A 14,153-nucleotide genomic window follows, 5' to 3' on the forward strand; every position below is an offset into this window, starting at 1 on the left:
TACCTCCTATATATATTTCTCACATAACCTTAAACTGCCTTGATATACAAACCTCACAGTCTTTTCTTCTTTTTTGTTGAATTTGACTGTGTTCTTGTTGTTATTCACATGTTATATTGTCAGGTGAGCATGACTCAGTCCAAGCTTATGTCATGGTCATTTTAGAGCTAAACTGCCCTCTGGAATTTTGTTTACAAATCCTTTACGGCATTGGATATGAAATTTTGGAAACCATGACACTCGATCATCCCAGTGCAGCTGATACAGTGATGTTCCCAAGACAGTTTACATAAATACACTCACATGAACCCACTCAAATAGTCCTCACATTTTGGGCTAAAGGAATGCTTTTGATTCTGTATAGCAGAACATATGACAGCTTAAATTGCGGCAATGAATCCGAATCAACATTAAAGTAGCACTAACTTTGTCTTTCTGTGCAGATGAAAAGGACTGTTGTTTCTCAGTATTATAACAAGACGCAGAGATAAATTTAGCTCTACTCTATAAAACTGCCCCTGCTCTGCTGTGCAGAAACACCACAGACAGTCATTACTACACCAGAAAGACTTCCAACACTTGCAGTCATCAATGGACATCTGCTGTAATTATTTTTAATTTTAGCTTACATATTTTTCTACTGTATCTCTAATCCCTGGATGGCTTCTCAGGCAAAGCCCTTTTGGACAGCCTTGTGTCCACTTCAGTGGCTCTGGCCTTCATTCACAGCACAGTGATAATTGGTCACAGGTTTATCTGCTCAGTGCAAAATGCCCCACTTGAAATATAATGAGCTTATATTGTATTTTTCCCAGGTATTGACCGTTTCAATCCATAGATTCAAGTGGAATCCATGTATCGTAAGTCCTACGATATAGTGGAAGCAGTAAACGTTTGGGATGTTTGAAAGAAGCCTATTTTGCTCATCTAGGTGGCATTTATTTGATCAAAAATACAGTAATATTGTGAACTATTACAATTTAAAATTCTATTTTAATATATTTTAAAATGCAATTTGTTCTTGAGATGGCAAAGCTGAATTTTCAGCATCATTACTCCAGTCTTCAGTGTCCTTCAGAAATCATTATAATATGATTTGTATTAAGCAGTTGTGCTGGGTTGCGCTTTTCTGCTTTTTTTTAAGGATTCTTTGATGAATAGAAAAAAAACCCCAGCATTTATTTGAAATAGAAATCTTTTGTAAAATTACAAATGTCTTCACTGTCACTTTTGATCAATTTAATGCATTCTTGATGAATATTAATTTGTTTAAAAAAAAGGACCCCAAACTTACAGTACGGATGTATATCCGTATATGGTATGTGAAAATGGATGTACAGGATTCGTCTTAATTTCATAACATCACTTCAGTTGGTGGTGGGATTTGTGACAGACATTAGTAATGCTGGGCTCTATTGTCTTCATTTTCATTCCTCCCTCAGCTGATTGTCCTGTAGGGGGATATTTTGGTCCACTCGTCTCCCTCCTGAAAATCCCATTCTTAAACCACTCCTCTGAGAGAGGCAGCAGGCACCTTCACTCAACTGACCAAAATAGCCCAATGGGCAGCTCTACGCTGGTGTGCTGTCATGAAACCCACTCCCCACCCAATGCCAGGTCCTGCTCTGGCTAAGGGAGAGGACACTGACACACACACACACACACACATAGACACTGGAGCAAGGAAGATTACTAGAACAGCCATTTGTGATAACACACTATAAACCTTGCTGAGCTTAACTGGACTATTTATCACACACATTGAGGAGTTACATAATTTCAGCGACTACTTCATGTGGGAAGGAGGAGAGACTATTTAACAAGCAGTAAACGATTGAAAAAGTAGCGCTCCAAGATTGTCATCATGAAGTTACATGTGGCACTATTTTTCGCTGGGCTCTTTGGTGCCTTGGCAACTCTGTTCATTCTCTTGTCTTTTGGCACGGACTATTGGCTCTTGGCATCAGAGACCTGTAATCCACATTCAAATGGTCCAGTTACTTTGGAGGTGGGTGTTGTTTTAGTCCTTTTAGGGCATAAGGAAAAAGTTTGACATGGATGAGTATTTTCATATTTTATTGATGTGAATATTACTTCTATAAGAAGACATTTAGGGATGGTCTATAAAAAAATGAAAAGGCTCTCTTTACAGTATGTTTTGGATTTTAGTGTATCATCTTTTTTATTGAAACTAAATTGAACTATATTTCTACTCTTTGATCCTTACTGAAGCAAGATACTGAAGCAGTCATGGGCATATTTGTTTTCTAAGCAGTGCAGTCATATGACATCCTCGTACGTCAGTATTTACAGTCTCCGTCCGAGTAGCTTGAGTGTAGACTATCACATGCTGCAGTCTGATACCACACTTAATACTTAGGGGTGTGACGAGACGCTTATCTCACGAGACGAGACTAGACACGAGATTGGGTTCACGAGAACGAGACGAGACGAGATTTTTGCACAATTTTTCAGAAATCCTCAATGACAAAATTCATGGCTGGAAAAATAGTATGCAGGTGCATTTTTCAATGTTTTAACTAATAATCTTCTAATGCATGTCATTTCAGGTCTACTTTATGAGTATGAATTATCAAATGCATTGAAAGAAAACAATATTCAAGCACTGTAAAAGGTTTTTATTGACTGGCTTTTCTCCTGTATAATTTCACATTAGTCTCTTCAGACCTTACTGTACATTTAAGAGCTTTCAGAACTTCTGATTGAGGCTGTGTGTGACCTCCTAACTGAACTCCTTTTAACACACATTTAACAGAGAAATAAAAACCGTATAAATAACAAAAATAAATAACTGTTTTCTCTTAGTCTTATTAAGTGCAAACAATAAGTGCGAGTGCAACCATAATCAAAGTTAGCACACAGACTCTTTATAATTGTTGTGAAATTGCGGTTTTATTTTGCACCGGCAGTTATAGGGTTAATGCGGTGAGTTCGGAAAAGGCCGAGAGAAACGAGGCTGTTTGTCTCTACAGTTGTTCTTGCGTTCCGATTATAAGTTCAGAAACGGAGCCTCCCTTGTCTGTTGTCCTTTGTACGTTACAGTGCTCTCTCAATATTCGCAGTGCCACTGCCAACAGAGACCAGAGCCGCAAATAAACAGTCCAGAGATGGGTATTGGGAGACGGATTATTTTATGTATGCAGCCTAATTTGTGCGCAATGCACATCAGGGAGCTTGTGTTTTACTTTCACTTACAAATTCGTGACCGCGCGTATAGGGAGCAGCGGTGCTGAGCGCGCATACTAAATGATAAGACATTTACCAGACGTTTTAGTCTGTTGCGCAACGAATCCTCCGCCATCGTCATGCGATCAGTGAACTGTGATTCGTGCTGCACTGATTGCAACGGCAACTCGCGCTGGATGAGCAGAGCAAACTTTTGCATTAGTTTATAATGGTTTTTATTTTTTATAAAAACAACAAAACGATAGTTTAGGCGAATGTGAGTGTAGCGGTGGAATATTAATGGGGATATCGCGAGACAGCTTTTTCACTCGACGAGAAATCTCGTCATATTTAGTCTCGCGAGATCTCGTGGCACGAGATCTCGTCACACCCCTATTAATACTAAATAACCAAACTGGAATCTCAGTGCGGTGTCTATTCATAGAAGTCACACATGAATTAGGTTTACCTCATAAAGGATTGGGAGGGAAAAGTGAGAAGCTCCCGACTCAAGCTAATGAAAAATAAAAAGTAACTATTTTACGAGGTGGCGTAGAGAAAAAAAGTGAGAAAAATTAACCTAACCGTCAGTGAGGAGTAAGAAGAGAGTATGAAACGTACAAATGAGATCATATAAATTCATACGAATTAACTACCAGTTCGCCAAAACGTAAAATAGTTATGAATTGCCATGAGAGTGTGTTGGATCTGCTTGTGTTTGTGGAGGCTGAAAAATAGATAAAAAGGGAGTTTAAAAGATCAAGCAGAATTCGTGGATTCTCAAGACCCTTAATCAAACTTTACATGTCAACAGCACCAACAGGAAGTCTACAGGAAAAAGCTTAAGGTTGAACTTTTTTCATGCATCACTAATTCCGTATCTATTTTGATTGGCGGTGCTTGAATGCAACTTTCTTAATTATCTCCATTTTCTGTTGTTGCCTGGATTAATTACATCCTTCTTAATGTCTTCTGATAATGTCCTAAGTCCTAGAACTTGTTATTGGCTTAATCAGAGGACGTACCTGAACCATAGACCTGAACGGACCGAGGGAGGCCCCGCTACTTCGCACTGGGCTCTGGGTCTAGTGCACACTTCTCTTGAATAGTCCTGCTATTAGCTGTGTTTTGGAACATGATAGCTGTTTTCTAGATGGCCAGGCTGGTCATTAGTTGGTCATTAACTGGTCTACAGTTGTCCAAGCTATTATTCGGATTCACTCCATTCCAATCTGTCCTTGACATTCTTTTTGTAAAGTGCATCTAAACACATAAATAGCATGATGTGTCCATCCATAGATTGCAAGTGTTTGTTTATAAGCTGTTTTTAAATATTGTAATTTCACTGGCTGTGCAACAGTTGTCCATTGCTCTCTGACCTCTGCTCTCTGCTCCTTCACAGCGAGGTGATGTCGTGGTCAACCAGGGTCAGCACCAAGTTAGTGACGGCCAGAACATTACCTTTCATCACGAGGGCTTCTTTTGGCGCTGTACCTTTAATGACATCATGAATGATGACAATCTGTGGAAGTTCTGGTTTGGTAAGAGAGATTATTATATTTGCTTTAGTGCAATAGACATTCAGAGACATGTTCTGTGGTTTTCCAAGCACACAAACTTTTACAGTATTTATTTATATAGGTTGATGTTCATTTATACATATAATATATGTTTAACATAAGCATGACATAATAATGGACAATAAGTGCTGTAAGAATTGCTGTTTTAATGAATTGAACATTTTAAACTGCTACCATTACTTTATATTTGTAAAGTGACTTGTTCACTGAACGAGGTATGTGGCCCTCTTGTGAAGCTCTGGGTGAGTCTTTGCCACAAATATCAAAGAGGTTTGACCTGTTGCCCTACAGAAAGGCCACACAAGGTTCAAACAGAGGGAATAAGAATTCAGGTTATTTTAGTCAGCAAACAACTTCACTTCACAACACTTCTGAATATTAACTGAAACAATGATTTAAAACTCACACACTAATAAATGGCAATTCTCATGGTTTTTCCCTTAGAAAATCAGCCACATGCAAGGGTATGCAAACCTGCATATCTTCTCCCCTTTCCCATCCCTGACGAGAGCTACAACACTACCAGCTACCAGTCTGCCATAAGTAAGATTTTATTTTATTTTATTTTACATTACTTTATTAATATTATTTTATTTTGCTACATTTTAACCTGGTACTCACCATGAAAACAGCCATGGTATCTGACATTGTTAAATTACACAAAAATATGTTTTATTTTATTTATAAATAATTAGCTTGGTTCAATTAATTTCATTCATCATTATCTGGCTGTTGAATTTTTCATTAGCTGTCAATATGAAATCAAAATTAACCATATTTGAATGAATGAATGCATACATATATACATCATATGCCTCATTCATTCATTCATTCAACTATTTGCTTTCCTAATTTTCTTTTCATTGACTTATTGTTATTATTTAAAGTAAAAAAGAATCTGTCAAATGGGTTGCGAGCGGTGAACAGCATTTGGCATTGTTTTTAAAGGCCTGCATTAGTGTCGCTGTGTAGTGTATAGTGTAACTCTGTTCACATGAGTAAACTTCAATGCTATTCACCGAACATCATCAATAAATTAGCTGTACTGTGAACCGTTTCCCCTCTGGTTTGTAATTGGAAACATGATTGTTTAGTCTACAGAGGCTTCTGGAGCGTCTCCATGTTGGTGGGTGTGGCCGCTGTGGTGGCTGGCGGTTTCATTATCATTTGCGCAGCTCCATTTGCTAGTCATCACCTTTATAAAGTAGGGGGTGGACTCTACCTCATTTCTGGTAAGTTAAAGATGTCATGAGGAGGTAAGGTGTATCTCTTCCTCACTTGGACATGTGCAGTACTGAAAAATGCATTACAGATTTCACGAACATTTAATTTATCTTTACACTATCTCTCTCTCTTTCATGTTACTTTTTATTTCTCCAACTCTCAATGCTGTCTCTTTTCTCCAGGTTTCTTCCTTCTCGCTGTCACTGTGATGTATGTTATCTGGATAGATATTTTGGATGTCATGAGCTCGTATAAGGAATATCAGTCAAAGAAGTGCTCAGAGTTTGAGCTCAATGTGACTTATGGCCTATCTTTCATGTTTGCTCCAGTGGGCGTGTTCTTCTGTCTTCTGTCTGGTCTTCTCTTCCTAGTGATTGGCCGTACAGTCCAACATCATTATAACTGAACCTCATGAATAGTTTGGAAACAGAACAATGAAATTGTATGTTCCAAGTGCATTAAGTATCTATCACTGAAGAAAACATGTTTGGGCTCTAAACTCTGAGTGTGCGTTAACTTTATGATAGGTTGGGCTACAGATATTATAAATTTGATTTGAATTTGCCTTCGAATTTTGCAAATGTTGCTTCAGTATTTGGTCATCGTGTGTGCTGTGACACAGGCTGTGAGCAGTACTGTAAACATCGATCATGAATGGTTTGGGAACACTTCATGTATGTGTGAGTGTTTATGTGAGTATTGCACAAAACATTACATTATGTAAAATATTTGTATGTTGCCTGAAACATACTGGTATACTTCTCTCTGCCTGCTTAAACTTTCTTAAGTATACATTTACCCATTTTCCACTTTGCATTTTGATTATTTATTTACTGGTTATTAGAGTTTGTTTCCACCCCAAAGGCTTTAACATATATATATATATATATATAGACAGATTTTTTAGCTTTGTAGAAATACCCACCTGACCTGAAAGCTTTACGCTTTACTTGAACAGCTTGTTCACACACCATAGCACATATATATATTTGCTTTGTAAATAATATATATTTGCTTTGTAAATAATATTATGCTATCACATACAATTGACATGTAATATTTCAAAAGATTCATTAAACCTTTAATTTAAAAGAAATTAACTCTGTGCGTTTTATATTAAAGTTGCGATAAAATGGAAGTAGTGAAATCTTTTCTTCTGTATTGTGATGATGTGCATAAGAATGTAACAGATAATCGAAAAAGAAAAATGTAAGGTGCAAATTTGGTTCTATCCATTGGTTGTTGATTGGATGGAGGCAGTTCTGAATGTAAGCTTGAGTTCGATTGTAAGAAAGGGACGGTTTTAGCAGACTGAATTATTTGAAAAGCCTGGAATCAGGGATGGAAATTAGCACCCGCCACCAGCCAAATGCGGGTGATTTTGTGTTGTGGCGGGTAAACTCGCTTCACCTACCGGCCACCGTGGTGGCGGGTAAATAAAAATAGCATACTGTTTCACCCGGACGGCGGACACTTTTAGAGGAGGCACACCTTCAAACAAAAATGTGGCGTTACATCACAGGCGTAGAGGTCTGCAGAGAAAACATCATGGTGCGTTCACACTAGACGAGAATAGAGCGTCTGGCGCGAGTGATGTCATTGTTAAGTCAATGCAAAGACGCGTTACACGCGTAAAAAATTCCTGCGGCGCGAATGAGGTGTAGAGCGCGCCGTGGTAGATGCGAATACGCCTCATTCGCGCGGCAAGTTCGAGCGTCTACGCGTTCCACGCGCATGATTTTATTGAGTGCTTTTGTGCATTCACGCGTTTGACGCGAATTCGCGTCTGCCGCCCGAGTTGAAAAATCTGAACTTTGGCGTCAATTCGCGCCACGTTAACCAATCAGGAGCCTAGCTGCTGTCACGTGGTGAAGTATCTGGATGCTTCAATAAATTATTTTGTTCTAAATGCCTGATGTGGTTCTAATGCACAACAAAGCAAATATTTTATCACATAAAACTTGATTTCAATATATGAGACATATTCATTTTGTATTGAATGCTATTTATTCCATTTCATATCTAGATTATATTAAATATTATTCTAATGTAAAGGCAACCAACAGACTATAGCTCATAAATCCGTGTCTGGAGTGGAGAGTGTTGTGTGGGAGAAAAAAAAAATCACAGGACAGGTTAATTACTTTTGGAGGCTGGCTCAATTTATCATCAAATCAAAAATTAATGACAGATTAGGTGGATGAGGCCGAGGGTGAGAGAAAGAGAAAATGTCAGTATTTCATTGAGACTTGAGATTAAATAAACTGCTTAAGTATTCTTGTAGTATTCATTTTCACATGCAGTTACACATTGTCGGTTAAAAACAAGAAAGTGGCTGGTAAAAACATTGAGTGGCTGGTAGATTTTGAAATCCACCAGCCACAGTGGCCGGTGGACAAAAAAGTTAATTTCCATCCCTGCCTGGAATTCTTCACAAGAGAAAAGTCTGTAGTTTTTTTTGCCAAGATATGCCTTTTTGATGAAAAATTTGAGGTCACAAACAATTAAATGTTTACATGGATAAATTGACAATAAGATCAATGCATTTAGAAAACAGATCCATTTCATTCTGATTTTAAAATCTTGGAATCTTTATCATCAGCTGTCAATAGAGATAATTTACAACTTATTTAGTCCCAGTTATTTTTTGGGAACTGAATAAGAACATTCTAGGAATGTTTTGGCCAAAGCTGGGAGGACGAAGTACAGGGGCCAGTTGCATAAACAGCCATTATGTTAAAGGGATACTCCACTTTTTTTGCAAATAGGCTTATTTTACAACTCCCCCAGAGTTAAACTGTTGAGTTTTACCGTTTTTGAATCCATTCAGCCGATCTCCGGTTCTGGCGGTACCACTTTTAGCATAGCTTAGCATACATCATTGAAGTGGACAAGACCATTAGCATTTCTCAAAAAAAATGACCAAAGAGTTTCGATATTTTTCCTATTTAAAACTTGACTCTTCTGTAGTTACATCGGCTGATATGGCTAGGAACTAAACTCTCATTCCTGCGTAGTAATCAAGAAACTTTACTGCCGTACCATGAGTGCAGCAGGCGCAGGCACTTAGTCCCGGTCACGTTGGAAGTTACCGAGCTGGGGACTATTTTCAGGCGCTGCGTCATATCATTGCGCCTGCTGCACTCATGGTACGGCAGTAAAGTTTCTTGATTACTACGCAGGAATGAGAGTATAGTTCCTAGCCATATCAGCCTAGAAAATCGCAACTTTACATTTTCCGTCGGTCTTAGTGCACGATGTAACTACAGAAGAGTCAAGTTTTAAATAGGAAAAATATCGAAACTCTTTGGTCATTTTTTTTTGAGAAATGCTAATGGTCTTGTCCACTTCAATGATGTATGCTAAGCTATGCTAAAAGTGGTACCGCCAGAACCGGAGATCGGCTGAATGGATTCAAAAACGGTAAAACTCAACAGTTTAACTCTGGGGAAGTTGTAAAATAAGCCTATTTCCAAAAAAAGTGGAGTATCCCTTTAAGACTGTGTCTTAAGAACTAATATGACCAACTAGCAGTTAGTTAGGGATAATCAGTGTTACTTTTCGGTATCAAATTAGACTAATCTACATTTTTATGTAACTGACTTAAAAAAAATGTATGACTAAAGCTTGTAAGACTAGTCTTAGCAGTTTATGCAACTGACCCCAGGTCTTGATGGTTGTTCTGTACTGGCCCACCCGGACTTGGTTTTCGAAGTGCATGCTCCTTGCTACAGCCCCTCCCTGTGAATCCCCCTGAGGAAGGACCTTCTTTATCTGGGATGGGGCACAATCTGGCACCCGCACCCAGACCTCTGGAATCTCCATGTCTGGCCGAGTCGGTTTACTAACTTGTCTGATTCCAGAGGGAAAGACCCACAGAGATGCGCAGTTGATTCAGTGCTTTCCTAACTGCAGGAGAAGTTGGAGGGCCAGATGTCCCCTTCCACCTTGAACGTGTATGTGGCTGTCATAGCGGCACATCAAGATGCAGTGGATGGTAAATCTTTAGGGCACAACTTGATAATCACCTGATAACCTGGCTGCTAACTTCCACACTCTACTTGCCTCGTTTGACCTCAAGCGAGTGTCTACTGTGGCTACTCACAAATAAGGTGGACCTTATTTAAATGCTCTACTGCTCCACTGACTAGCTGCTGGTTACTCCACTGCAGTACACACCTCAGATCACTTCCTCCTCACTCTTAAACTCAACCTGGCTCATGACACAGCACGCACTCCTCCACGTCACCTTTCGGCATAACCTATGCTCACTCTCACCCTCCCGCCTATCCTCTTTGGTCTCATCCACACTTCCTCTCTATAATCAGCTCTCATCACGAGATACTAACAGTGCTACTGATGCTCTTTTCTCCACTCTAACATCTTGCTTAGACAACTTCTGCCCCTTTTCATCCAGGCCATCCTGCGCCATCCTCTTTGCTCCCTGGCTGTCTGATGTTCTCCGCGAACATTGTTCTAAACTCAGGGCTGAAGAGAGGAAGTGGCACAAATTGAAAAATCCCACTGACCTTGGTTTGTATCAATCCCTCCTCTCTTTCTTCTCTGCTAATGTCTCTACTGCTAAAATGACATACTACCACAACAAAATGAGCAATTCTTCTGACTCTCGCACGCTTTTCAAAACCTTCTACTCTCTTCTTAATCCTCCCTCTCCTTCATCAACCCCAACAGCCGACAACTTTTCCACATTCTTCATAAATAAAACAACAACCATCAGCAGCCAAATTTCTACACTACAAACTGACTCACACCTTAACGGCAAACACACACATTCTCCCCTCCATCTCGCCGCTCTCGGAGGCAGAAGTCTCTCATCCTTTCCAATCACCTTACTACCTGTACGCTTGATCCTATTCCCACTCATCTCCTTCAAGCCATTTCTTCTTCAGTTGTACCTGCACTCACTCACATCGTCAACATCTCTTTTCACACTGGAACCTTTCCCACAGCATTTAAGCAGGCTTGGATAACCCCACTGCTTAAGAAACCGTGTTCATGTTTAATGAAGTCTCTACCTTTCTTACACAGTTCTCGGTTATTGAAGCTCTCAGACTGGCAAGACCAGCTTCCAAATCCTCAGTACTCTTGCTGGATCTGTCTGCTGTTTTTGACATGGTTAACCACCTGATCCTCCTATCAACCCTCATGACAAAGGGCATCTCAGGAACCACACTCCAATGGTTCCAGTCTTACCTCTCAAGTTGGTCCTTCAGGGTGTCATGGAGGGGTGAGGTGTCTAAAGGGAGTCGCACACCGGACGAGAAGTGCAGCGGTACCTAGCTACGGCTCAGGACACTGTTCAAAATCCTGCCGTGCCACAGGGCGCCTTTTACATAGTTTTATATTCAATTTACATTATATTTGTCTCAAATCATCGTTAATTTACATACTGGCTTCACCCTGTGCTGCAAGATACATTTAGTTTTTACATTCATTTACAGAAATCAGCTGCATGGATGAAAATTGCTAATGTTATCGAATTTTTAGCTGGGATTCTCAATTAATTCAGTTAACGTACGTCCTGAGGTAACGTGTTCAGACTGCAGACTCAGCAATGATTGTATTTTATTGTACAGTACAATCATAACATAGTACAGACATTATCTTAATTTCATAATGTCCTTAAACATAACAATATTGCTGGCCATAAACTGAGAAAGTGCGTGTCTGGTGTGCGATCTCTCGAGTTGTCCTAGACGCGACGTGACACTGTGCTTCTCGTCTGGTGTGCGACCCCCTTAAGTCGCAACATCTGGATACTGGGGTGCCTCAAGGCTCAGTGCTTGGACCACTTCTCTTCTCCATCTACATGTCATCACTAGGATCTGTCATTCAGAAACATGTTTTTTCCTATCACTGCTAACGCTGATGACACACAACTCTCATACCTCTTATTCCAGCCAGATGATCCAACGGTAGCTGTTCACATCTCGGCCTGCCTGACTGACATTTCTTTCTGGATGAAGGACCTCCACCTTTAACTTAACCTTCAATGAAGACAGAACTGCTTGTGGTCTCAGCCAACCCAACACTTCATTACAACTTCTCCATTCAGCTAGGTTTGTCAACCATAACTCCATCTAGGACAGCCAGGAACCTTGGAGTTGTGATTGATGATCAGTTAAACTTCACAGACCACATTGCTAGGTCGTCCTGGTCCTGCAGATTCGCCTTATATGTCTATCGGAGAATGCTACACAACTCCTTGTCCAAGCTCTTGTTCTATCCAGACTGGACTATTGAAATCTTCTCTTGTCAGGCCTTCCAGCATGCACTGTCAAACCTCTGCAAATGATCCAGAATGCAGCAGCGATAGTGGTCTTTAAAGGGGCACTTGGCAACTATTTCAACTTAATAAAACCGTTTAGAAATCATTTTAATGGTTCAATAACCCGCTCCCCCCAGCGTCCCCAGGCAGAAAACCAACCTTGCAACATGGGGACTAATGTCCCGGTAAGTTGGAAATAGAAGTCTCGTGAGAAACAAGAATGAGCGAAAACGAGCGAGAAACACGAACTGCTTTATGGCAATCCGACATAATTCTATGATACTGTGTATGATGTATTACCCACTCAGTAGACATAGCTCCACACGATAAAGTTGGCCGGCTCCGATAATAACAAATGCACATGAGCAGCGGTAGAAAGCAGGAGGAAGGTGCAGCAAGTGAGTTTTTTTATGACAGTGTTGTGAAAATATACGCCGCACAGCTGTAGGGGGAGCTCGATGAGAAAACATCCGACAACAAAAGTGAAAATCGGCGAAGAAATGACTAGTTGCCAAGTGCCCCATTAACAAGCCAAAGAGAGCGCACATCACACCTCTCCTCATAAAATTGCACTGATTGCCAATTACTGATAGCATCAAATTCAAGGCACTGATGTTTGCCTACAGAAAAACCACTGGCTCTACAAACACACATACAGTACATAAAATCTCTACTTCAGATTTCAGGCCATTCTGCAACTGAACGGTGCCTTGTGGTACCATCCCAAAGAGGCACAAAATCACTTTCATTGACCTTTGCCTTGACTGTTTCAAGCTAGTGGACTGACCTGCCTAACTCAACCCGAGCTGCTGAGTCATTTTCAAGAAACTGCTGAAAAACTTGACCCATTAATACTAACACTTACTATTCTATATCTATTTATAAAATAAAAATAAACCTTGCTATGTATACTGTGCTGGACTAACTGGGACTAGTCACAGCACTTGCATTTTGTTGCCTTGTTGCCCTATTGTTGGTTTGATTGCTTCTGTTGTTCTCCTCACTTGTAAGTCACTTTAGATAAGTGTCTGCTAAATGATTAAATATAAATGTAAATAGCCTGGTTTATCAGAGGCGCCAGAAGGTTAAATCATCCTAGGCCATGCCTTATTCTCTCATAGGATCTTTCTGTAGTATTGCTGGGCCTACAGAGAGCTCCTTTTGAGCCCTTGGAATCAGTAAAGCTAAGTGCCCTCTCTTTGAAGATGGGCCTCTTGACCATGCTAACTTCCATCAAGAGGGTTGGGGACCTGCAGGCGTTCTCTGCCAGTGAAACATGCCTCGAGTTCTGTCCGGCATACTTTTACCTGATCCTGAGACCCCGGCCAGGCTACATGCCCAAAGTTCCCACTAACCCTTTTAGAGACCAAGTGGTGAGCTTGCCAGCGCTGCCTCGGGATGAGGCAGACCCAGCCTTGTTGTTGCTGTGTCCAGTTTACTTGGACCGCACGCAGAGCTTTAGAAGCTCTGAGCAGCTCTTTGTCTGTTTTGGGGGGCAGAAGAAGTGGAAGGCCATCTCTAAACAGAGGATGGCCTACTGGATTGTGGATGTAATTGCCTTAGCATACCAGGCCTAAGGCGTGCCATGCCCCTTATGCCGAGTTAACACTGCACAATTTTAGCGCCGATTTTCACTCACCGACAGGTTTTGAGAGATCGCCGACAAATGCCCGAAATCATATGCAAATCTGTGCTTGTTCACGCAAGTGACAATCATGCAGTGTGAATTATCAAAGACGTGATCTGAGAGAATCGCCGATGAGTCGCCGACGCCCGTGAGATATTTGGCATGCTAAATATGTGGACCTGTTGGTGATTCAAAATCCTACTGTGTGAAATGTGTTCTGACTGAAAATTACATTGGCGATGACCTA

At 40.5% G+C, this 14,153-nt stretch overlaps 1 protein-coding gene across 1 annotated transcript; it reads left to right on the forward strand.

Annotated features, from left to right (window-relative positions):
• The first annotated feature begins 1,586 nt into the window (after positions 1–1,586).
• Positions 1,587–6,562, forward strand: tmem182a (transmembrane protein 182a). Its single transcript, XM_056243673.1, has 5 exons — positions 1,587–2,008; positions 4,589–4,727; positions 5,211–5,309; positions 5,861–5,998; positions 6,173–6,562. The coding sequence occupies exons 1-5, from the start codon at positions 1,865–1,867 to the stop codon at positions 6,394–6,396; spliced, it is 744 nt and encodes a 247-aa protein (XP_056099648.1). The 5' UTR covers positions 1,587–1,864; the 3' UTR covers positions 6,397–6,562.
• Positions 6,563–14,153: the final 7,591 nt, after the last annotated feature.

Source organism: Rhinichthys klamathensis, unplaced genomic scaffold, assembly GCF_029890125.1.
Source record: "Rhinichthys klamathensis goyatoka isolate OS25496 unplaced genomic scaffold, OSU_Roscu_1.1 h1tg000825l_1, whole genome shotgun sequence".
NCBI classification, from domain to species: Eukaryota; Metazoa; Chordata; class Actinopteri; order Cypriniformes; family Leuciscidae; genus Rhinichthys; species Rhinichthys klamathensis.

What these genes read in the sequence shown, in the direction of transcription:
- tmem182a (XM_056243673.1), top strand. Translation starts at nt 1,865, where the DNA reads ATGAAGTTACATGTGGCACTATTTTTCGCTGGGCTCTTTGGTGCCTTG. An exon ending in CAGCTACCAGTCTGCCATAA is followed by an intron (nt 5,310 to 5,860) that starts GTAAGATTTTAT and finishes ATGATTGTTTAG; the next exon opens with TCTACAGAGGCTTCTGGAGC. An exon ending in TGGACTCTACCTCATTTCTG is followed by an intron (nt 5,999 to 6,172) that starts GTAAGTTAAAGA and finishes TCTTTTCTCCAG; the next exon opens with GTTTCTTCCTTCTCGCTGTC.